At 44.7% G+C, this 24,643-nt stretch overlaps 4 protein-coding genes across 4 annotated transcripts in view; 3 read left to right on the forward strand and 1 right to left on the reverse strand.

Moving 5' to 3' along the window:
* Positions 1-292: 292 nt before the first annotated feature.
* On the forward strand, positions 293-4,184 carry rnf125 (ring finger protein 125, E3 ubiquitin protein ligase). Its single transcript, XM_083670938.1, has 6 exons — positions 293-583; positions 1,368-1,586; positions 1,709-2,071; positions 3,087-3,195; positions 3,305-3,412; positions 3,598-4,184. Exons 1-6 carry the CDS (start codon positions 480-482, stop codon positions 3,676-3,678), a joined length of 984 nt encoding a protein of 327 aa, XP_083527064.1. The 5' UTR covers positions 293-479; the 3' UTR covers positions 3,679-4,184.
* A 383-nt stretch (positions 4,185-4,567) lies between these two features.
* On the forward strand, positions 4,568-9,302 carry mep1ba (meprin A subunit beta a). Its single transcript, XM_083670930.1, has 13 exons — positions 4,568-4,681; positions 4,905-4,932; positions 5,111-5,161; positions 5,244-5,287; positions 5,413-5,491; positions 5,673-5,790; positions 5,895-6,073; positions 6,250-6,468; positions 6,783-6,935; positions 7,362-7,577; positions 7,718-8,191; positions 8,351-8,536; positions 8,646-9,302. The coding sequence occupies exons 1-13, from the start codon at positions 4,613-4,615 to the stop codon at positions 8,915-8,917; spliced, it is 2,088 nt and encodes a 695-aa protein (XP_083527056.1). The 5' UTR covers positions 4,568-4,612; the 3' UTR covers positions 8,918-9,302.
* A 182-nt stretch (positions 9,303-9,484) lies between these two features.
* mcm3l (MCM3 minichromosome maintenance deficient 3, like) lies at positions 9,485-14,443 on the reverse strand (the record flags this gene model as incomplete). Its single annotated transcript, XM_083671598.1, has 17 exons — positions 9,485-9,689; positions 9,905-9,974; positions 10,154-10,245; positions 10,332-10,438; positions 10,580-10,720; positions 10,869-11,019; positions 11,106-11,232; positions 11,408-11,582; positions 11,656-11,864; positions 12,029-12,160; positions 12,260-12,413; positions 12,493-12,601; positions 12,767-13,005; positions 13,555-13,685; positions 13,781-13,989; positions 14,160-14,272; positions 14,372-14,443. 17 exons carry the CDS (start codon positions 14,441-14,443, stop codon positions 9,485-9,487), a joined length of 2,436 nt encoding a protein of 811 aa, XP_083527724.1.
* A 1,610-nt stretch (positions 14,444-16,053) lies between these two features.
* Positions 16,054-24,643, forward strand: part of arhgap39 (Rho GTPase activating protein 39) — a gene marked incomplete at both ends in the record, with an annotated part of 51,578 nt that continues 42,988 nt past the window's right edge. Inside the window, one exon of the mRNA XM_083671599.1 lies at positions 16,054-16,064. Coding sequence (XP_083527725.1) covers positions 16,054-16,064 — 11 coding nt within the window. The remainder of the gene's footprint in view (positions 16,065-24,643) is intronic.

Consider the following 24,643-nt stretch of genomic DNA (forward strand, 5'->3'; position numbering starts at 1 on the left):
TTATTGTGTATTGCTGACACATTTCTAGCAAATGTGAAAACTAAGAAATGCCATAAAACACATTTTCCTATTATGTGCTTCTGAGCAGGCCTATTTGTCACATCCAAGGACACACTCCTTGGTTAACACACACACACACACACACACACACACACACACACACACACACACACACACACACACACACACACACACACACACACACACACACACACACACACACACACACACACACACACACACACACACACACACACACACACACACACTCATTCCCTCCTGGAAAGGTAGTTGGTGTTCAAGAAGGCAGTAAATGGTAAGTACCTGACTGTGAGGTCAGCTGTGTAACAGGAGTTCCCCTTCTATGGGCTGGGTCTAATGGACTCAGACTGGCAGAGTGACAGGTATTTCTTAGATGGGCAGATGTAGCTTCCTGCGTGAGGCTTCTATACCAAGAGAAACACTCTGTTCTGGGAGGCATGGACCCCTCTGCAGCAGACCCAGAATCTGTGATTGAGGATGAATGCCCCATCTGTAGAAACCCCCTTCTGGACCCATGTCGTCCATCTGCCTGCACTCACATGTGAGTAACCTTTCTTTGGGCAATTATTCTCTGATGTTATAAGGCAGCTAGTACTCACACAAGAAAGACTAAGAAAGCAATACTTGTCTTTGAAATGTCAATATCAGTGCAATGGTCCAAAGTGACTTTATGATAGATTGAAAAAGGGTGTAGTTTCTTTTTCTGTGAAATAGATGGGATGTGTAGGTTTCACTTTTACGTTCCTCTAAAGGATTTATTTTCACTGTGTCAAAATGTCCACACCAAAGAGAAAGGTTTCTAACTCAAATTAAGTTGATTATTGATCTATCTGTGAAAAGAGACTCCTATGACCAGCAACACGGTATAAATACAGACTCTAAAATAGGTTCATTTCCTCCACACCCTGTCACCACTGCTAGTAAATGACACAACAGCAGTTCTAGGTGAAAGTGTCTCGCTGGACTGTAGATAAACATATCATTATAGGGCAAATTATACCCTGACCACCTAATGTACTTAAATTCTAAACCCTCCCCTGAGTAGCATTCTGAGTTATGAATATCAGAATTAGTAGGAGGATTTATGTTATGACCAAATGTTGTCTCGACTCAAGTCCAGAGTCCTCAGTGAATTGTTGTGATATCATTCTCACAGAACAGGTTTGACTCTTTCTTGTAAGTGTCCACTACTTCCCCTAAAGTAAGGAATGTGTCCAATAACCAATGTCAAATTGCATTATCAGTGCACTACAACCAGTGTGCATGATGTTTATGCCTTTATGATGCTCTGAAAAACTTGCTTGTGTGTGTGTGTATTTTTACAGATGCTGCCGCCAATGTCTGATACGTTCCTTGACAGAGAGAGACCACTGCCCTACCTGTAGGGCTAAAGCACAGATTGATAACATCATACCTGCTCCTGTCCAGGGGGCCAATGGCAGAGCCCAGATGAGGAGAACAGTCCACAGGTTGAGGCACCCTCTCCCTGTTCTGTCAGGGCTCTCCACCCCAGCACCACAATCTGTGTTAGATAACATGCACAGGTGAATGTCTCAGCCAAGCGCAACATAATCAAACACAATGAGCCAAATACAGCCACAGCAAAACCACCTGTGATGACCGATTGTATGTGTGACCCTAACCCTAACCTTTGTTTGTTCTTTAGCCTGATAAGACAGCTGCAGGCTACTCAGGCAGAAAGAAGAAGCCTACCCTCCACACCTGACCAGGCCAATCAGACTCCAGCTCACATTAGAATCCCTCTCACTACCACCCCAAGACTTCGCTGTAGACCACCCTCAGCATTCATCACTCCTCCTGCCCTATTCCCTGCCCCCTCAGTCACCTCTGTGCCTGCCTCCACACCCACACCTATCATCACATCTTATTCCACCCTTGCCCCAACCCCAACTACCAGGAGTCTTGACAGTACTCTCATGCCACTTACCCTCGCTCCTCCTGATGTGGTTCCACTGCCCAGTGCTACAGTACCTCACTCTGCATTCCTCCCCCATTCTTATGATGATAAGTAAGTAGTTATGTATTTCTCATATTAGTGGTACGACTACTGTTGTGTGTTTCTTTGTATTTGTTGTTTTGTCTGATGAGTCACAGTTTCTGCAGTGTTGAATCTAACCTGGTCGTGTATCCCTTCTCAGTGATCTTGATACCAGATCAGGCAGTTAATTTAGACAGTGCATTTTTACTCTGCTTCTCAAATAATTAGGTGGGCTTACTTCAGCAAGTCCAACTACTGTTCTTCGATATACTTATTAGGTGGGCTTGCTTGAGCAAGTCCAACTATTGTTCTTAAACATACTTATTATTATTATTAGGTGGGCTTGCTTGGAGTGGTTCATCCTATATATCTATCTGTCTATCTATCTAAATTCTATCTCTAATCTTCTAACATGCTATCTGTCTAACGTTATACCTTTCCAACCTTATAACCCTCTAACCTTTCAACTACCTGGCCATCAACTTTCAACTTTCACCAATCACTACTGCTTCACTCAGTATAACCCATACTGATTAACCTCTTAATTGTTTTGATATTTCTATACCTCCCCTCTCTAATCTATCCATCCTGTCTTTCATCTATCCATTTATCCCTCCAATCAACCAACCTAGCTCACTTTCTTTCAGCTACCCAGAAAATCATCAACCCAGATAAAAGCTTTCTGATACCCATTAAAGCTTTAAAACTATTTAGCTTTTTGTAACTCCAAAAACTCTCATCCAGTTAACCAACCAACTCTACCACTCTCAACCACTCAACCAACCAACTCTCTACCCACTCCACTGATGTACCCCTGGCTCATTCTATCTATCTATTTATCTATCTATCCATCCAACCAACCAACCAACCAACCAAACCATCTCTAACTTTATCCGCTCTCACTTTCTACTACCCAGCAAATCTATCTATTGAAACATCTTTAAAACTTTTACGCTACCAAAATAACACCTGGCAAGCCCATGAAGTTTCTTCTGGAAATTATTTTTATTGTTAATTGTATAACCTCTGTCTCTCTTTCTCTCAGTCTGATGGTGAGAACGTTTGTCTGTCCGTTCTGCCAGGAGGGGGGTATGGATGAGAGGGATCTGATGGATCACTGCAATGAGAACCATCGCTATGACAACAGGCGTGTGGTCAGTGATACATAAGTCCATTTCTATTGATTTGGCATTGATGGCTAACGCAACATTGTTACAGACTGGGTACTGGTGATGTAGAGTGTTACTCTCTGGTGCCCTCTAGGTGTGCCCTGTGTGTGTGTCTCTACCACATGGGAACCCAGCTCAACACAGCAGAGACTTCATCGGACACCTGAACCTGAGACACTGCTACTACATTGAAGACTACGCGGTACACACACCCACACACACCCACCCGCACACACCCACCCGCACACACAGACACACACAGACACACACACACACACACACACACACACACTCACTCACTCACTCACTCATTCACTCACTCACTCTCATTGAACACTAACATGAAGCTCACATACACTAACATTGGGATGTTTATTTGGCCCATAGAATGTACACCATAGCGACATGATGAACGAGCAAGATGCCATTCTGGAATCATACAGAGTCGCCATGCAAAATGCCAGATGATCTTCTCATCAGACAGCAAAACAATAATCACTTTATCGATAACAAACATATCATGATTTGCTCTCTTAATAGTATTGAAATATTTTGATTCCACAGCTGCTCAAATATGCAATTGTAAAAATGGAAACATAACATAATCTCATGGTAATGTACTGTATATTTAATGAGTGCTGAACATAAACATATTGAGGACTTTTTTATGCCACTAACTGCCAATGAATACAGACAACCCTATTTAATTCAGGCCACTGCCTTTTTTCCACATTCTATGCCATAGAAAGCTACAAGCTACATGTCACATAGACCTGTTGATACAAACTGTAATTTATATTTTTAAGCTTACTGTATATATATGTACAATGTTTAATTGTATGTTTTTGTATACAGTATACTGCATTATAGCTGCTCACAATTAACTAAAGAAATTGAAATCTCAATGTGTTTACAGTTTTTGGTGATTATTTGACAAAAATGTAACAAGCATACAACAACTTTAATAAAGGAAATTGGAATCAAACATATTGTGTATCCAATGGATTGTATCAACCGCTGATCCAAGAGGTTTACAAATTAGCACAAGGTTTACAAAATAACATTGATGTGGTTTTGAATGCTGTGTGTGTGTGTGTGTGTGTGTGTGTGTGTGTGTGTGTGTGTGCATGTTGCATCAGTGTACCTGTAATGCTTACATAAGCTAATCAGGACTAGTAAACCATTAATAGTAATTAATTTGACAGCAATGTAAAATATTTGACCCTGAACCATAAAATTGATATCACCTCAATCATGCAAGCATTGCAGTTTGTTCAGCTACTGCATAAAACCAACTAAACAAACACACCTCACCCAGACCAGGGATAGCTTCAGGCTGTGTGAAGGTAGTCTTTGGCCCCTCTGTCTCTTACATACTGAAAACACTTTCTGTATACAGTATATGTTGGCAATGGTCTCCAGGTGGATAGTTGTGCTCTTCGGTCTGCTCTGGTGTCAGAGCTTGTGCTTGGTAAGTGTCTCATTCCATCATCAATGCAATTTCAAGTGACACATTACATAATGTAAATCATTCTCGTTACTGTATATGGCCAAATAGATTCAGAATGTCATATACCTGGTTATTCATAAGCTTTCATTATCTCACAAGGGATTACAAAGTCATATTTCTGATTACATTTTTACAAACCTATTTGTATTTGTTTGCTTGCATGCTTGTTAATTTACTGCTGTAGACTACATCCAAGCTCACAGGTGAAATCGGTGAGTTAAACCTCTTTCTGTTGTTGATGTAATCAATACAACAATGTTAAATCATAGCCTCAACTGTAGTCATAGGCCCAGGAGTGAAGCTGACAGTATTTTGTGAGCAGACATGAATTTGGAAATATTCAATTAAATATCTTATTGGGAAATTTCATTTCAATTTAATTTCTTGCAGAGATTGACGTGGATGAAGGGCAGGACCTGGACATCTTTGACATCAATGAGGGTTTGTAATAGCCTTTACAGCAGTTATGGCTATTGTGTTTAGACAGCATTTTGTCTGTGTGTGACTAACTGTGTGTTTGCAGAGGCAGGGTTGGATCTGCTGGAGGGGGATATTGTGATGGATGTGGTGAGTTTGACAAGTTGCTGCTGCTTGAAATGATTAACATGGAGGGCGGAAGGGTGTTTTAAGAAAAAAAGACAGTTGACAGTTTGGTCTGATGAGAGTGTGTGGTTATCTCTCTGATTGTTTAGGGTGAGGACAGAAACAGCATCATAGGAGATCAGTATCGCTGGCCTAGTACAGTACCATACTACCTGGAGGACAGCCTGGGTGAGACCTGGGTGTACACACATACTCGAATGTACTGTAACATAGATCCAAATATTCAAACATAGCTTGGTTAAGAGGGGTGTACTGGAATTAAAGTTATGTATTTGGTGTGTGTGTGCTGTGTCTTCTCTGTGTGTGTGTGTGTGTGTGTGTGTGTGTGTGTGTGTGTGTGTGTGTGTAGACATAAATGCAAAGGGGGTGATTCTGAAGGCCTTTGAGCAGTACAGACTGAAGACCTGCATTGACTTCACACCTTGGAAGGGAGAGCAGAACTACATCTCTGTGTACAAAGGTTCCGGGTGAGCAAACAGGTTTACACACACATACACTTTCCTGAAGAATAGTATGTGTTGAGATGTACAATAGCTCAGCTGAAACTTGACATCCCTCTCTCCCATTCTAGATGCTTCTCCTCTGTAGGTAACCGGCATATGGGGAAGCAGAGGTTGTCTATTGGAAATAATTGTGACCGTCTAGCAACAGTTGAGCACGAGTTCCTGCATGCTCTGGGTTTTTGGCATGAGCAGTCCAGAGCCGACCGTGATGACTATGTCAACATCATTTGGGACCGCATAGAAGATGGTAGCAATTAATCAATTACTTACTCAATCATCGATCATTTATGACCACCATGATATTTGAATCTGTCCTCACTGTCTCTTACATAGTTGTGTAATGAATCAATCCATCTGGATGTTGTATGACACCGCTTACAGTGCTGACAGAAAAAATGCCCTCTATACATATTTCCCTTTCAGGCAAAGAGCACAACTTTAACACATATGACGACACAGTATCAAGTGCTCTGAATGTCCCCTATGACTACGGCTCCGTGATGCACTACAGTAAAACAGCCTTCAACAAGGGGACAGAGCCTACCATCGTCACCAAGATACCACACTTCATGGATGTGATTGGTCAAAGGATGGAATTCAGTGACAGTGACCTTCAGAAGCTCAACAGGCTGTATAACTGCAGTGAGTTCTGTCAATAAACCAGTCAACTGATCAATTAATCAATCAAGAAACAACAACTGTTTATTACTGGGTGCTATAATGTTACATCATAGGCCATGGAAGGGTCAGAGTCTGACATTTAATTGTTGTTTATCAACAAATCCTATTATCAAGGGTGATTAGATAATGAGTTGTCCAGCTAGATAATCTACAATCGTTATGGAAACTGTTTTAACTTCATGATCCCATATCATGAAACCTTGGATTTCTTGATTCATAGTTTCATAGAGAAATGCTGTCTCACTCTGTCTCTCAACCCCCTTCTCTCTCCCCAGCGACGTCATCAACATTCCTGGACTCCTGTAGCTTTGAGAAGGAAAATATCTGTGGAATGATCCAGGGTCCTGATGGGAATTCCCAGTGGGAACACCGGAACAATGTGGCCAGGGGACCCCAAACAGACTACACCAACATGGGGCAGTGTAAGGGTAAGACCCCCACCCATACGCACACACAAGTTAAACCCTTAGCATAAGCCTCAAAGAAGAAAGAACATAGTCCAAATGTTACCTTATAACCATGCAGCTATGGTGGCTTATCTACTCCTTGACTGATAAAGGGTATAGCCTCAAAGGGTCATTGTCCTCAAATGTGTTGTTTGTTTCTGAAGACGTTTTATTGGAGGTAGTTTGGATGATTTACAATACCAATTCCCAGAGGATTACAAAACTGGACAAAGTATATTGTGTAATGGATTGTGATGATTAACATTTTTTGAGATTACCATCAGATTACAATTCTTTCAGAAGAATTTTCTTGATTGTTTTATAAAAACATATGACAAATTATCTCCCATGACAGAGTCCTCTTCCCACTAGATCTCTCAAGCTTTTTGTTTTTATTCCTGTCTCCAGGAACAGGATACTTCATGCACTTCAGCACAGACAAGGGTAACCATGGTGACCACGGCCACCTTGAAAGTCGTCCCCTTTACCCCGAGCGAGGGTCTCAGTGCCTGCAGTTCTACCTCTATAATAACGGGGGCACCGATGATGTACTGAATGTGTGGGTGCGGGAGTACGACGAGGCCAACCCCAAAGGAAAACTGAGGCTCATCCAGAAGACCTCAGGTTTGGTCTCACAGTTCAATCACAACAGTTACTCTATACAGAAAATCCAGACAGGGCTATGTCATTCTTTCTTACCTATAACGACATACAGGTACACTTGTTGTTAGGTTTGTGAGTGTGAGTATGCATCTGTCCTAAAGGGGTTCTCAGGGACTCATGGGAGCTGCAGCATGTGGCTCTGGACGTAAAGAAGAAGTTCCGGGTTGTGTTTGAGGCTGTGAAAGGAACAGGTGTGTCGACTGGAGGATTCTCGCTGGACGACATCAACCTATCAGAGACCACTTGCCCGCAGCAAGTCTGGCGCATCCGTAACATCACAGGTCTCCTAGCAACCACGCCAGCAGGGAGGAAGCTCTACAGCCCACGCTTCCTGTCCCCCGCAGGCTATGCCTTCCAGGTGGGTGTCTACCTCAACGGGCGCAGCGACAGTCCAGAGAAAATGGCCATCTACCTACACCTGACCTCTGGCCCCAATGACGACCTCCTCAAGTGGCCGTGTCCATGGCAACAGGCCACCATGGCCCTGATGGATCAGAACCCAGACATCAAACGTCGCATGTCCAACCACCGCATGGTCACCACTGACCCCAACAAGGTCTCCTCTGGCACTGATGGTGAGCCAGAGTCACAGAATAGAGTCTATTAGGGGAGAGACATAGTGGTATGTGGGGGAAACTGAGAAAGAGTACTAGTGAAATTATGAGATCTTCCATACTCTTCCCTCCTGTTGAGTGCAGAATGTTAACACTGGTCACTCTTCTCCGCCCTCTCAGCTAATGGTCAGAAGGAGTACTTCTGGGACAATCCAAGGAAGGTGGGCAGTCTGGTGACTGGCACAGATGGCAGTTCCTACTACCGTGGCCCTGGTACCGGCACCAGCAGCTTTCTCACACATGGCAGGTTGAGGAGCAGAGACTTCATCAAGGGAGACGACGCCATCTTCCTCATCTCTATGGATGGTAAGCCATTCAGTTTATAAGGTCTTATCCTAAACCTGCCTTAACTTCTTAATCCCAAACATGTCCTTTAAACAGCTCTCTTCTGACCCCCTCTTCTACCCCTTCTCAGACGTGTCTAGACTCCTAGAGACTCAGCCTCTCCCTCGTTCCCTAGTTGCTTGTGGTGATGGTTGCCTAAAGAAGAGTGTCGCCCAAGTGCTGCCCCAGGAAACCACCACCAAGAGTGCTACAACAGTGATGGCGGTGTCTGTGTGCATAGCAGCAGCCATGTTAGTGGTTTCCATGGCCTGTGTAGTGTATGCCCAGAGGTACAGAAGGAGACAGCATGAGAGTGATAGAGATGTGGTACTGGAGACAATGGATGGTCATGAGTGCCAGTGAAACAACCACCATACAATGGCCTCCTTCACTCCTTAAGCGATAATTATAAATTGTCACACAATACTCTTTGGTTTCCACTGAATCACCACAAACTTGGCTGGTGTCTAATATTCCATTTGTCTACCATAGGTTATAGATGGAAAATGTTAGCTGTAATGATAAATGCATTCATTTTGTTTGTTGTGTGTCACAAGTGAGATCTGTAGTTGGGTTAATATCTGTCTCTTCACTGGAAACCCTGATCAGCAGTAGAAAATGTGAGCTACCTATACAGTTGACAAGTGGAATTGCATGCATATAAATGGTTGAATAAAAGCAAACTGAATTCAGTCTGTTTCCATAGATCCACAGCAACTATTATGGTGATCTAAATGTTACTATACACAATGTAAGGAGGGCCTTTCTATAGCCCCAAATAAAGAACAAACTCCGCAGAACCATGTTTCATGCTCAACTTATTTATTACAGACAATTCATAATGACTTGTGACTTGAGTCCACTGTGGATGACCATCATTGACCATGGTTGGAACATAGCTGGAACATGACTGTCACGCCTGCTGCAGTTTTAAATGAGGAAGACCACGCCCTCTGACATCATCACCTGATTGTCATCCTGCATGCGACCCAATAGCTGGTCAACCTCATCCTCCTCAAACACGTCAGCCTGATCTGTGGTCTTATTGACAAGGGTCAGGAGCTCTGACACCGCCACAGACTGGGACCGTGTGGTTTTAAAGGCCCTCAGCAGAGCAGCTTTAAACAACTTCAGCCTGGAGAGAAGGTTTACAGAACACAGTATCGGGGACAATTGTCTACAAGCAGTGGTACTGAAGGTCAAATTCAGTTGAGGACAGAATGATTACAAACAGAATAATCCCTGAGAGTAGTTTACCTACAACATTACCAGTCTAGACTGAAGAGTGCAGTACACAAGGTGATCACTAGAGGTCAATATAGTGACGAGTGACAGTGCAGGGGTGTTTACCTGTCCTGGCTGATGTCAGTCCTCTTCCTCAGAGTCTGGGATGCAGGCTTAGGTTTCTGAGTGGTCTGGGCTAGAAGGGAGAGGGAGGAAAATGCATCAAACAGAAAGAAATACAAGGGGATAAATATTACAGCACTACAGTGTGCATATTTTGCACAACATTTTTGGGATACTTTGACTGTGGTTTAAGGGGCTATGAGTGTTTCCCTTGAATCAGGAGGCATGCGTGTAGTGTTTGCAAGACTTAACTGTGTTCCTCATCCCCACTGAAATCATAAGGGTCAGGCTCAGCACCACCATTGGTCACATCCATGTCATCCTTAGACACACAGGACTGTTTCCTAGACAGGGGGACGGGAGAAGAGCAGCCATTTAGGATTATTCAGACCAAAACAAAGACTCCCGTCCTTTATCTCTGAAACCAGACCTGGTGCTCCTCTGGCTGGCCAGATCCTGGCTCTGGGACTGAGACTGAGACAGCTCTACATCCATGCTGTCGTCTGGCACCTTCCGCTTCTTCCCCTTCTCCAAGATCTACACAGCAGAATGTTTTTAAATGCCACTAAAATGAGTGTGTACAATATACACAGCTACATGACTTGTACCCAGGTCCACCAAAACCCAGGCTCCAGTTCAGAGAACTGTTGTGATGGCTGCAGGCGTTACCAAGAATACCTTTTTAAAGTAAGCATACTGCATGAGCTCGAGGGCAGCCTCTGCATCCGCCAGGTCAGTGGTCTTGCTCATGCGGGCTTTGGCATGGGCCGTGGACAATCGGATCATTGTTTCCAACGCTCGTGCGGTAACCGGAATAGTCTGTGGACAAGGCACCACACTAAACACACAGTATACAAATCACATACAAAGCTCCATGACTAATGGAACAATTAATAACAGAATAAAAGCACTCCATAATGAGAATGGGTTTTAGCTTTGGGGAAGGGCCAGGTAATAAAACACTGACTCTGGCTGAGTCAGAGTTGACTTGGTCGTGACTGCGGAGCTTGGAATACTCTTCTGCAATGTGGTCTGAGGCCTCCTGGGTAAGAACCGGCTTCACCAGCTTGGCCACATGGATGTACTTTCTGATAAACTCCATGGTAACCACCTTTTCCCTGTGAGCAGAGGGCATATAATTACAAGGGAGGTAACACTCAATGGAAGCCTATAATTCAGGCAGAGGGCAGGTTTTGTTGGGTACTTTTTCTTGTGGTGCCCGTGCAGGAGGTGGTCTTTTTTCTCATAGATCTGTAGTTCCTTTTCTGCTGCCTCTGTGATGTTGGGGTCCTCCGTGGCAAAAACATCCACATTGCTGCCCAGAGCCATCGCTTTAGAAATGTTAAAAGATCAGCACATTCTTCCGATCAGCAACCCTTACCAGTGGTTTAGTCTGATTTTAAAAAAACAATACATTTTTTAAAGAAATCACACACTCTTGAATGAGGGGGACCTCAGAATTATGCAACATGTGCATCTACAGCTCAGGTGACAGGTCTGCCCTACCTGTTCCCTCCTGCTCTCCTGGGGCACGGTAGCGCTGCATGCGCAGCACATGTTCAGCGATCTCCCGGTCACCGTCTGCGTCCATCTGGTCCAGGACAATGAAGAGCAGGTCGAACCGAGACAGCAGGGAGTCCTGAAGCCCTATATTCTCCATGGGAGTCTTATACTGGTCATACTGTGGGAGAGGAGAGAGAACTATACAGAGTCAGACAGAAATTATGTTAACATTAACTGTTAGCATGCCTCACCCTGCCGTACACTGGGTTAGCAGCAGCTAGCACGCTGCAGCGAGCGTTGAGCCTGGCCTGGACCCCAGCCTTGCATATGGTGACACGACCCTGCTCCATGACTTCATGGATGGCTGTGCGGTCCATGTCAGACATCTTGTCAAACTCATCGATGCACACAACCCCTCTGTCTGCCAGCACCATGGCCCCAGCCTCCAACCGCCGCTCACCTGGGAGAGCAAGAGAAGAACAGAGAGGGGAATAGAGAAACGGTCATAAGAGGTTGAGACCATGGGCTTAGGAAAAGAGAGGGATGAGGTGGATTTTAAGTGGTGAGATTTGAATTTAAAATGGACACATTTTGCTGAAACTGTCCCAAAATGGCGTTGCTTACCAGTCTCCTGATCTGTGGTCACAGCGGCCGTCAGACCCACACCAGTAGACCCCCGTCCTGTAGTTGGTATGGCCCGGGGGGCAGTGAAGAGGACATACCGCAGCAGCTGAGACTTTGCCACTGAGGGGTCACCTGATCACCAGAGAGAGACCATGGGTTAGAGAGAGACCATAGAGTTCTCATCAGCAGTGAGTTGGGTAAAGTTGTGAGTTTTTCTGGTTAATGACTGACCTATCAGTAGTATGTTGATGTCTCCGCGGATGCGTGTCCCATTCTCCAGGTTTGTCTCATTACCACCGAGCAGCAGACACAGTATGGCCTTCTTTATGTACTCATGGCCATGGATACTGGGTGCTAGGGAGCGACTCAGGTGTTCAAACACATCCTGGTAAGAAAATAGACAAGACATTGGCATGAACAAGCAAAAATTATGTATAAACAATACATTTAAATGTGTTACTTACTTTAGAGTGGGATTTACAGTACTTCTTAATCTTGCTCAAATCATCACCAGAGAAGGTTGGTGCGATTTCCTTACTCATCAGCTTGACGTTATTGGCCAGCAGAATTGTCCTGCATTAGATGTGAATTCAAGACAGAAGGTTTCATATCATACTACATGAGACACAATTATTCATATTAGTGGTCAATGTATGGAAAAGTGGGAGGATTATTGGAATACAGCCTCAAATACACCTGTTCAGGGAATACCACAGTACCCTACCTATAGCCACTCACCTGAAGGTGCCATTGGTGAAACCTCCCTGTTTGGCAGGCAGGCAGCGGTAGATGCCCACCAACTGCACACGGTCACCCGGTTTGACCGTGTCGACCAAGTCATCATTGGCAATAATGTCGACCGAGCGTGGCAGTTGGCCAGCGGGGGCTTTTTCTGGCATCTCCTGGATGGTCAGGGTCTGGTGGTCCCTATAGGTGCAGAGGCCAAACTCTGTCTCCAGAGGGTTATTCTCCTCATCCTATAGGCAGAGAGAGATGCTAAACATACAGGAATAGAAAGAGAGAGGCTCCCGCACACAGTCTCTGCTTGCAAGTGTATGGGTTTTAATAGGTGCAGTGTTTCGGTCAGAGACCTTCATCAGTTAAGGTTGTGGTGGGAAACAGCGGGAATACATAGGTCACCAATCAAATGGCAACAACTGCCACACCCATCACCATCAATAATGACCTCATCACATCATAATGAGGAGTGGAGTACATTATTAAGTTAAGCAATAGCAAATAAAAAATATCTTCATACATCTAACAAATAACTTCACAAACTACAGGAGTTTGTCGTGAGAGAGAGAGAAGAGACAAAAGCAGAAAAAGTAAAGAGTCTCTGACCAAAACGTTGCACCTATTAAAACGTATTACACTTGCAAGCAGAGAGTGTGCAGGAGGCCACTTTTCTATTCCTAGTATTTTTTCCTATACCGGTCAAATAGACAATACCAGTGTGCAAAAGCCCTCTGTCATTGTTTTATTAAACATGCAGTACAAACAGACTTATGGTCTCTGTCACACACCTTGGTGGGGTATATGGCACTAGAGGGAAAGGCATCTAGTGAGGTCAGGTCTGTGTACTTCCTTTCCAAACTCTTCTTAGTGGCTGGGCAGTAGTGCACACTACGAGTGATCTTAGGCCTGACAAGAGAACCTACCATAATAACAGAAAGTAGTAAGGTGTATGGTTATGAAGAGAATCAAACGACAACAGTAGGAGAATATTGTGTGGAGAGAAAAGTGCCTTACACTTGATAACGATTCCTTCCACACAAACCAGATTTCCAAGATATCGAGCTGTGAGGGTACGAGGGGACACGTGCATGGTTCCGAAGCTGCCCACGAACCCAACATGGAACTCCTCGAACTGCTTGCCATAGGTTGAATCGATGGAGGCTACCAGGTCCTTCAAGGCATTTTGGAACGCAACGATTTCCCTAAATGCATCTTTCAGCAAACTGAAAATAAAAACACAATGACATGTACTATGCACTTTTACTGCAAACGTATATGTATAAAGATCACATTCTATTTAGGCTACTAAATTCGCTCTAGTGGTCCTCCATCATCGCCTCTCAAGCTTCAATGCTGGAGAGCGCAAGCGCTAACGGGGTTTGTCTATACTCACGCCTTGGCCCGCTTTTCGTTCCTCCTCCGCAGGTCGTTAATGTTCACGATGAGACGACATCGGTTCTCAGACACCATACTTCTGACTTTCTCATGATAAACGCCTTGGTCTTGCTATAAAAAAGAAAACAGCATCGGATGTTCCATAGATTTCATTCATCAGCTCTAATTAATCTCAGCCTATTTGACAGAGAATGCCTTTTTAGAATTTACATCATCATCCAGAAAGTCCAAATACTCTCTCTGCGCCTCTCTCAGCTCGAGATCCTCAAACCCACCGTCCATCTAGGAAGGCCTACGACACCGGTAAGTAATCCCCAGTTGTGGTCGACGACAAGCGGGGTATTCATGTACTTCTAATGATGCACAGGTGATGGCTAGATGATCTACAGGTGTTTTTTACCTTTCCAATCAGGAGGAACAATGCGGTCATATTATTTTATCATGTTAAATGGGCAATCTGGGATTGGCATTTGGGGATTTATGACTCTTGAAGAATATAATTTGCCTCATGAGATTAGTTCAACTGTCTTAACCCATTATAACCCAAAATATAGGCTTTTTACTCCATTGTTTGTAAACAATGTAATTGTTAAAAAAAAACAAAAAAAAACAGCATAGCTTCAAAACATGGTTAAACTGTAATATTGATCTCATGGATGGTCAGTCCTTGCATCCATAGATAATTTGACAGTGGTTACATTTCTCCAGCCCCATCCCCAACTTTTTACCCCCCACAAAAGTGGCGGGGAGACCACTTTGTTGTAGTTTGAATCCCAGACTGCCCTTTTACTGTCTAGGTCTCTGTGTCTCTATTGGCTGACATTGGTCCTCATGCTATCCATCAGCAAGACAACACCAAAAGTAACCACATTGGATCGATCTACCTAGCGCAACCGTCTGAAATAGAGACAGGGCGATTGAATGTATTTTTGAGCCAAATGTTTTATCTGCCTTTTAACACTTTGTACTTGATTATGTTGACCGAATAAATACAGTGTATTTATTTGCCAAACTAACTTTAATTGCTCCATGTAAAACCAAGTGAGACCTGTCAGTATGTAGCCAACTTTAACACTAGAGGGCGCTGTTTTATGACTCTTCTGATCCTTAGTTCGCGCTGCACCACAATCAACTCCAGAGCGCGCTGTCTTTCGTATACCTTGAGCTGTTGACAAATTAATTTCGTCCAGCTCACCCCCCTACTTCGGCTAACCAACCGATGATGAGCGGGGGATTGGAGTTCACGTAGAGTACATAGATAGATAGATAGATAGATAGATAGATAGATAGATAGATAGATATAGATTCATTTGCCATTCAAGATCAAATTGTTTTAGAAATGTGACAGATTGATGTGTCTCCTGTTTTTAAGTAATTTATCGTATAATTCAGAGTATGAATTCAGTCGTGTAGTGTGAGAACTCTCATCTTTGAGGGAATGACAGCAAGAGGCAAAGATTTGGGCAAGGGTGATCGCAAAATGTGAGAGGTTTTCCCGACGTTATGATTTTTAGCATCGTGTAGTGTATGCCCGGCATAAGCCTACTCTTCAGTCAGGGTCATGAAAACAAAATCCCAGCTGAACATAGATTTCAGCTATAGCTATGGGTTGCTCAAGGCTGACAGCTGGAATGGTTTGAGCAGTAAAAGGTTCTCTCTGACATTGCCACCGTGCTCCAGCTACTGTAGAAATCGGGTGACGTCAGGTCGGTGACGGAGAAGCGGAGAGGCAGTGCGTGCAATCTGTGGTGCTCGGGGTGCGTGCATATTCCGTCCAGGAGAAAAGCGAGTCAAGCGACTAGTTCGGTGACTGCGGCGACAGCGATTTCGGCAACATGGGTGACGTTGAGGGGATTATTACTAACGGATTTTAATAGGGAACCACCGAGAAAATGGCAGAGAGGTGAGGCTGAATTAATTTGATCTAATTCTTGAATTGCTTATGCATATGGCCAAGGAAATAATGTTAATATCAGGACGTGCATGTCGAGCTAGCGAGGACTATGAGGCACTAGGGAAACGTTTGCTCGTTCATGTTAACCAACTAGTCAACCCGGGTACGTATTATTATTGCCTGCTCCTCAGTCACTTCATTCGTCGACCCGGTTGTCTTTTCAGTCAAGCCGCCTGTGTGGGAAACCGAAGGTTCAACGTACAGCATCTGCGCTGACTGGGGTGTTGCATCCTTGTGTGCAATGCTGCACCTGTCTTTTTGGTCTTATTAGGCAACAACACCTCTCGAGGCTGTTTATTTGCCCGTATTCAATTCTTTGAAACCTTCAACCATAGGTGGAGAGCAAGCTATTAGTGTACTATATATTTCGTCGGATAGAGCTGATGGGCAGGGCTGTATAGCTCGGTTATCCCAATTCTCAGCATTTCGAAGCAAGCCAGCCGACCCGTGATGGAAGCGCGCTCACGTCGAAGCAGCGAGCTATTACAGAAAGCAGCTAGCTAGCAACAAATGTTACCAGTACTTAACTACAGTGAAGCAGCGGTCACTAGATTTCCTCCGTCTACGCATTCTTTAAGTTATTCCCAAAAATTAAATAAAGATAAGGCCTTTTTTATTAGAACCTTATGAAGAATAAATACTCAGCTGTGTTTCATAACTATTCGTGTTATCAATGGGGAAATGATGTTGCTGAATGAGACAGACGGTGCCAAACCTAACCATCTCCTCAGCATGCCTACCAGGCTGAATTAATAATTGATGTCTATTAAATTTGTGTTACAGAAGTCATTCACCCGTCTGTAAATCACAACTGTCATTTTTATCGTGAGGGCTTAGTCTTATGCAAATTAAGTCATGTTTATAAAACAATGTTCACTCGCTGGTGGCTGACCAACATCTGCCACCGGCGTGAGGCTCAAGGAAATGGATCGGTACCTCGCGCTTACAGGATTGAGAGTGCTGCTGTCCCTCACATGTATGTCTTCTATCCCAGTGTCTTACACGACTACCACACCGGCCGCGCGCGTGCGCCAACGTCATGCGAATGTTGCAAAATTCCCTCCCATTCTATTCAATAATTTCATCCACACCGCATGCGAGCGTCCACGAGCGAATATTTGACCCCGCGTCTCAAATAGAAACTGGTCCTATTTGCGACGCTACGCTCCAAGCGATATTTCGAAAGTTCCTCCCATCTGTTCATTGATTTGGGGAGAAACCCTGTTAGAATACTCCAATATTGCATCCATAGGCTACTTCTCTTTTGTGTCCTTATCGCGTCGGATGTGGGCACCTAAACGTTTGCATTCGCACGCGCTTTTCACGCCGGTGTGGTTCACCTGTTAAGACAGTTCCTACGGGATGCACAGAGCCTCGACTGACAGTCTTGTGGAACCAATTGTCAGATTTGAAGATTAGAGACCATCTGCGATAAAATAGATCCTGATTTGTGAGATTCATGTGCTGTCCCATTGCTTTCTATTGGACTAATTATGTTACAAAATCATGAAAAGTCGATATGAATCGTAAGTTACTGTTGTGTTGTTGTTTCATGTGAAATATGAGTTGGTAAAATGTGTACATTTCAAACTAAATAACGGCTGCACCTTCAACGACCAAAGTCACTTGCTAGTTTCAAGGTCATGATAACCTTATCATAAGAAATTCACTGGAGAAAAACATCAAAATAATTGACAGATGTATTGTTTCAATTACAAGTAGTCTACACATTGTAACCAGTGTTATGATATGACCGAACATTTTAGCCAAGATACTAACCCTAACCCCCCAAAAAAGTTTTTTGATCTGAAAGCCTACGACTTGTGCACAGGACTGTAGCGTGCATGATCATAGGCTTGGCCCCCTGATGTCCCTCAATACATGGCTTGATGTCCCCTCCCAGATGCTCGAGTCATTACGCCAACCGTTTTGCTACATTTAGAATGTCAGTGGACAGCCATTTTGTGACGTTGAATTTAACCGATATTGTGCCGTTTTCAATAGGCCTATTATGTGTGGCTCTTTTTTCCATCTCCCCTGCCCAAGAGGACAGGTTGCATTGGTAGGGAGGAGAGGGCTGTATGGACACCTGCACACGCACAGCTGCAAAATGCGTTCCTCTCTCCCCTTCCTTCTATTTTATTTTCGCCCTCCATGCTGTAGATGGTCTTCACCAGCCCAGTGTTCACCATAACTACATCCATTCACAACATAAAATTGAGCTACCTGCACTTAACGCAATTATCCCCACAGGTACCAATTACACATGGGCTGTTCGGTTGTTTTATGATGGTAGTCTGGCCCTGTCAGTCATATGGTGATGGCTACAATTTTATGTTGCTACACTCATCAGACAGTTCCCAATATGGGCATTTACACATGTGCCAAGGGGATGCAGAATTTTTAATACCAGCCCAGCCCGTCGTTCAATCCAGTGGAGTAGGGCAGTGGTGAGCTTGCGTGTTTTACCAACACATGCGGATAAAATATTCACATATCCCCGCTCAGTCCATTAGGACCACCATGCCATATCTTTCTCGTTTTATATTGTGATGTTCTCACTTTGATGTAAATGTCATTATTCCTGACGACAGATGCATGATATAGCCTACAGGTTTGAGGCGTTTTGTCCACAGAACTGTAGATGGATAGATAGATAGATAGGTACTTTATTGATCCCAGAGGGGAAAATAAGGCATTACAGCAGCTCACATGACAAACAACAACAACAAAATAAAGTGACAATAGAATAATAAAATAGAAATAAAATAGACATCTGAAACATTATATACAGTAAGAACAGTACAGTATGATTTAACATTCCCCAGCCTGACTGATCACCCCGATCAAGCCAGCCGGAGGAGGAGTTGTACAGTCTTATTGCGGCAGGCAGAAAAGATCTCCTATAGCGCTGCTTAGTGCAACGTGGTTGTAATAATCTGTTGCTAAAGGAGCTTCTCTGCTCTGCCACAGTGTCATGTAGGGGATGGAAGGGATTGTCCATGATGGCCAGGAGTTTGGTCCTCATCCTCCTATTGGCGACCTCCTCCACAGTGTCCAGGGTGACACTGAAGACAGAACCAGCTTTCCTAATGAGCTTGTTCAGTCTCTTGGTGTCACCTTCCTTGATGCTGCCCCCCAAGCATACCACCGTGTACAGCACTGCGGTGGCCACCAATGACTGGTAGAACATGTTCAGCAGAGTCCTGCACACGCCAAAGGATCTGAGCCTCCTCAGGAAATAAAGCCGGCTCTGGACCCTCTTGTACAGGATATCTGTGTTACTGGTCCATGTCTAAGTGGTGGTGTTAAGGCAATTGTGTTTTGGGCAAAGCACTAGGACAGCGTGGGGCAATGTGGAGATGGGAACACTACAGCACTAGGACAGTAGCCTTTTCGAGTAGCTGAGTCTGTAGACCCAGAGTGCTGACTGTAAATCGAGCACTCTCCTGTCAGAGCCAACATATGGAGCGGTTTTGAATGACCCCTAACTGTCAGTCATTCTCAATGCAACAGACAGGTCTGTCTCTACATTTTGATTTACGCATCCACATCGGGTCAGTGGGTTGAGAAAAGGTGATATTGAGGTTTATAACTGATAGTCAGTTTTGTCCTGTACAAGAATGGTAATAGAGTAAAGGCTGCTTGCACCTGTTTCAATAATGTGGAAAAAACCCCCAAAAAAACCCAACCATGTCCTTATAACTAGAGACACACTGTGCTTCAGGTTTGTGTGTCTGTGTGAAGATGTATATGTGTTTGTGAGTGAGAGAGGGAGTGGGTCCTACATGTTTGAGTGAGACTGGCATGATGCGAGTCTTGCACGACCCGCTTCGCCTGAACTACAGTGTGGATGGAGTGGCGCTATCTGTCGTAAGACAATGCTGGTCCAGGGCATTTGAGCTTAGGTGTGAGTCATACTGTAGGCTGCCGTTGGCCTTGAACAATTTCTCCCTTGCCCCCACCCTCTCCCCCACCTTCATTTTGATCAAAGTGATGCAAGTAGCCAACAAGGCCTAAATGCTTAACCACCCACACACGGCCATTGCAGCACAATGGCATTATCAGAAATGTGTCAGATTCAGTCACTGATAATTAAATGCCTCAGGAATTGACTGTATTGCTTCTGTTCTGTTGAGAGTGTCAAAATGCTCTAAATTTCTTCGAGGCGAGCCATCGATGGACATTGCAGTGTATTGATACCCTAATATTTGTGTAACTGTGTGCCATATAAATGCATTGTCTGTTTCAGAGTGTATGAAATGGAGGAATGGAGAGACAGAGCGATAGAGAAAAAAAGAGAGAATAGGATTGATGGAAGGAGAGTAATAAGAGAGAGACAAAGAGATAGGTGTGTATTGACAGACTATCACATTGAAGAGATAGTACAGAGAAAGAGAACAGGGATACTATTTGTTCATAACCCTAACCCTAACTATTCTAACTGCTTTGATTGTATCGTTCTACCTTGAACGATCACAGCACTACAAGCGTGCTTGAATTTGAGCGTGAGCGGAGATAGAATATTGACCGACATTGACAGCGGATAGAGGGAAAGAGCAATGGTGGAGTATTGACTGATGGAGAGAGGGGGGAGAAAGCGTTTTCTCACTTTAATAGGATTAGTGTGTAAATGTGTTCATCTGAAGAGCAGTCTTTGGAGACCCCCTAATCTATGTGTGTGGGGGGGGCACCTGCAGTAGAGGGAAGGAGGGAGAGAGAATGGAAACATTTTAATTTTTTGGAGGGGATAGGTAGAAGAAGGAATGGAAGATAGAGAGAATGGGTAGTAGGCTATAGAATTGGAAGAATGGACGATCCCTTGGTACTAGGGATGTTTGGCTGTTGAGTGTACTGTACCTCCTTTGCTACAAGCAGTGCTATCAGCAGACACACACTATATTTACCCAAAACACTTGGGAGTGGTTGGCAGTCGTGTGTGTGTGTGTGTGTGTGTGTGTGTGTGTGTGTGTGTGTGTGTGTGTGTGTGTGTGTGTGTGTGTGTGAGAGAGAGAGAGAGATTATAGGGCGTTTGTTCCTTTGGTGTCAGATGGAGCCAGGAGGAAAGAAATAAGAGGGGTGTGAAGAGTTTGGACGAAGAGAGGTTTGAGGAGTATAAAGAGAGAGAGAGGGAGAGAATGAGAAGGCGCGTCATTGGCCCTCTCTCCTGCCCCCCATACTCATCCCTCATTGTATATCCCCCTCTCCTCCCTCCCTCTGCCTGTTACCACCATGTGTCCCCTTTTTAAACTGCAGAGGAATTTTATTCCCTCCAATCTCCCCTCCGGCCCCCCTCTTTCCCCTGCCCCCCCAAGTCTCTATTGAGATGTCAGAGAGCTCCTGAAACAAGGGGCTGTGTGTGGCTCCCTCTGTCTGCCCTATCCTCTCTCTCTCTCTCTCTCCCTCCTCCCTCTCTCCCTCCCTCCCTCTCTCCCTCCCTCCCTCTCTCCATGCCTCCATCTGTGTAGCAGAGTACAGCAATCCCCTTGCCTGCATCAGTATCTCTCCCTCAATCTCTCCCTCTCTGTCCACTCACCCTCTATCTCCCTCACTCACTTCCTTTACTTGTCCTCCCTTGCCTGCTCTCTTTTATCGCCCTCTCTTTATCATTTCCCTCCGCCCCTTTTTCACTCCTCCTCTCCGTCCTCCCAACCCCCGTTGTTTCCCCCTGTGTCCTCCCTCTGTTCCCTCTGTCTTTGTGTGTGCCAGTGTGTGGTGTTTGTATGTATGAGAATTAGAGGGACACCTCTAGTGACTGTATGGGGTAAATCCTCTCCCCTCATACTCACCCTTCATGTTGGGGGCTTTTGAGAGCCCTTAATAAGGTAAAGTATAATCCAGCGTAGCCTATTTATTGTCTTTGCTATACAACTGGTTATTACATGGTTATTACAGAATAAGTAGGCCCACCTATACATTTCAGAAAATTCACTGTCATTTCATCTGTGAATAGTTATCCAGTTATCCTGTTTAGTTTTAGTGTTATGGAGTGTAGGGCTACACTAGTCTCCACCTACAGTGTTCCTCCTCCTACCCTTCCTGGGCCTGGCCGTGGTTTACTCTGGCGTGGTGACTGAGACCGTCTGCTGCCCTCAGTGCCCACTCCACCAACTACTTTGGATGGACTGAAAAGGGCAGAGAAAATACCACAGAGAGGGATAATAGACTCATTCTCTTGTGCCAGCATGCTGAGATGAGGGCGGGGGGGGGCTTACTTTTCTAGCTGGAAATCTCTTGGCTAAACTGCAATCAATATTGTCTCATTCCACCAGTTTCCCTGGCATTATTTATATTTATCTTTAATATGTCACCTTCTCCTTATTGTTCCTCTTCCTGTCCTTTTCTCCATTTCTCTCACATTTCTCTATCCTGCTCTTTTTCTCGTTCCATCTCTTCTGATTCCTTAACCTCGCTCTTCTTCGCATTCAGAGCTCTCTCTTGTCATCCTGTCATGTCCCATTTAGTGTGTGTGTGTGCGTGTGTGTGAGAGAAAAAAAGGTCTACAGAGATACTGTCTCCTGCTCTACAGACTCAGGCTTTTTCCGCTAATAAACAAACTAATTAATTGCATTAGGTAGCCAGATGACATACCTAATTAGCCTTTAGAGTTTGTAGCTAGTTAGTTAATCTGCGTTAGCAAGTAATCTACTAGTGAGACATATTTAAGTATAACATATCCAATGCTTCATCTCCCACACTGCATTAAGGCTGTATAATGGTGTGAGGGGGGGGTGATTGTCATTAGTGGCCATTGGTGTTGGCATGCCGAGGTTGTGAGATTTCATGTGACAGTCCCCTCGGTCCACTTAGCCCCAGCTATTACGGCGCACTCCCAGCATGCATTGCGGCCTGCCTGCTGTGACTGACAGTTTGATTACGGGCACAACAGCCCTGCCCCACACACAAATGCAGACCTAACAGAGTGAGAGACGTCTATATTTCCGTGTGTGTCTGTCTGTCTTCTGTGAATTGATGCTGGTTGATGTGATTGCTTCTGTGTGTGTCTCAGGGAGGTTGTGTGTGCATTTTGCAGAATGAAAGTGTGTGTGTGTGTGTGTGTGTGTGTGTGTGTGTGTGTGTGTGTGTGTGTGTGTGTGTACACTGCTGGTGGATGATTTGCTTAGCCTACCCAGCAGGTGGAGAGGAGAGTCTGACCGGTTTGGTTTTGAGTGAGGGGGATAAAGGAGAGGGTGAGGGGAATACATGGGGAGGGTCGAAGGGGCCATTTTAATTAGCCACGCTGCCTTAAAAGAACCGGCAGCGATAATCAGCCTGAGGTCACACATGTACGCTGTCAGCTTGTGGAAATGAGACATTCCCCATTCAGGGGTGGGGGCAGTGGAGCAGGACGGAGGGGTGGCGGAAGGAGCACTTTCATTTGTACAGAATTAACCAGCCCCCCTCCCCCCCCCCTGCTCCTGCCTGCTGTCTTCCCTCACCTCACACACTCACATGCCAATCAAGCCTCTGCACATTGCATTTAAATGGAGAGAGAGTGGGAAATCAGTGAAGAAAGGAAAACTAGCATAGACAAAGGGAGAATATGGAGTGAATCAGGGAGACAGCAAGATGCGTAGAAAGAGTGTAACCGATCAGCAAGAGATGCTGAGATGGAGAGATTTGGGTCGGGAGCGAGGATAGAGGGATGTCGGCTCCAGGGGGGAGGAATGGGGGTTCACATTGAGGCCAGCGCCATGGGGCATAACATTCAGGGAGTGACATGTTGGGCCTGACACTATCTGTCAATCACCAGCCTACTTCCTGTGTGCTCACCGGAGTCATCGCCTCCCACTCCCCCTTTTCCCCCTCTTTTCCTCATTCTGCAACGAAGATGCTGATGACACGTTTATGGAGAGAAGAGGGCTAGGGTCAGAGAAGCTGGCCTGTGTTTGTATGTTTGATGGGCAGGATCAGATGTTTGGAGCATCATTTCACCCAGTGGCAGCAGATCTCTGAGCAGTGTCTAACTGACTGGCTGGGGCTGTACCATACACAGTTTGAACTGTACTACCATATACTAGATATCTCCATGAATTCAAAGCATTATTTTTGTATCTCATCCAATTAGTTGTCCAGTTGGCTGTTGGGCAAACACTGGCATCTTACTGTGTCTGCTCAGACCAGATCCAACCATTACCTCACTAGAACAAGTGATGACAATCAAACAATGAGAGAAGAGAGAACAGTACTATTTTTGTATTGTCCTATAATAATTTCAGTATCAGACAATTGAATAACAATGTCTGCATGGGTGATAGGCCTATTGTTTTCACAAGAAGGCATGCCACAAACATTGTTGTTTTTGATTTAGAAAGACAATGCCAGCTATCAGTTTTTTCATCTCTCTCTTTCCTCTCTCCCTCTCTGAGGACAGATTGATCTCTCTGTTTGACTGATCTATCCACTGGAGGCTCAGAGGGCTCTCCATCCAGCTCTCTTAATCCAGTTGATACAGGGCATGGCCCTGTTTACAGTCAGTAATCGTTGTGATTGGTCCAGAGGGTGTAGGGAAATAGGTCACAGGGTTA

The sequence above is a fragment of the Argentina silus genome (assembly GCF_951799395.1).
Source record: "Argentina silus genome assembly, chromosome: 6".
NCBI classification, from domain to species: domain Eukaryota; kingdom Metazoa; phylum Chordata; class Actinopteri; order Argentiniformes; family Argentinidae; genus Argentina; species Argentina silus.

Excerpts from the sequence above, each read along its gene's own strand:
- rnf125 (XM_083670938.1), top strand. The coding sequence starts at position 480 with ATGGACCCCTCTGCAGCAGACCCAGAATCTGTGATTGAGGATGAATGC. Across the intron at positions 584-1,367 it reads CCATCTGCCTGCACTCACAT|ATGCTGCCGCCAATGTCTGA; the intron begins GTGAGTAACCTT and ends GTATTTTTACAG. Across the intron at positions 3,413-3,597 it reads ACTACATTGAAGACTACGCG|AATGTACACCATAGCGACAT; the intron begins GTACACACACCC and ends TTTGGCCCATAG.
- mep1ba (XM_083670930.1), top strand. The coding sequence starts at position 4,613 with ATGTTGGCAATGGTCTCCAGGTGGATAGTTGTGCTCTTCGGTCTGCTC. Across the intron at positions 4,933-5,110 it reads CAAGCTCACAGGTGAAATCG|AGATTGACGTGGATGAAGGG; the intron begins GTGAGTTAAACC and ends AATTTCTTGCAG. Across the intron at positions 6,469-6,782 it reads CAACAGGCTGTATAACTGCA|CGACGTCATCAACATTCCTG; the intron begins GTGAGTTCTGTC and ends CTCTCTCCCCAG.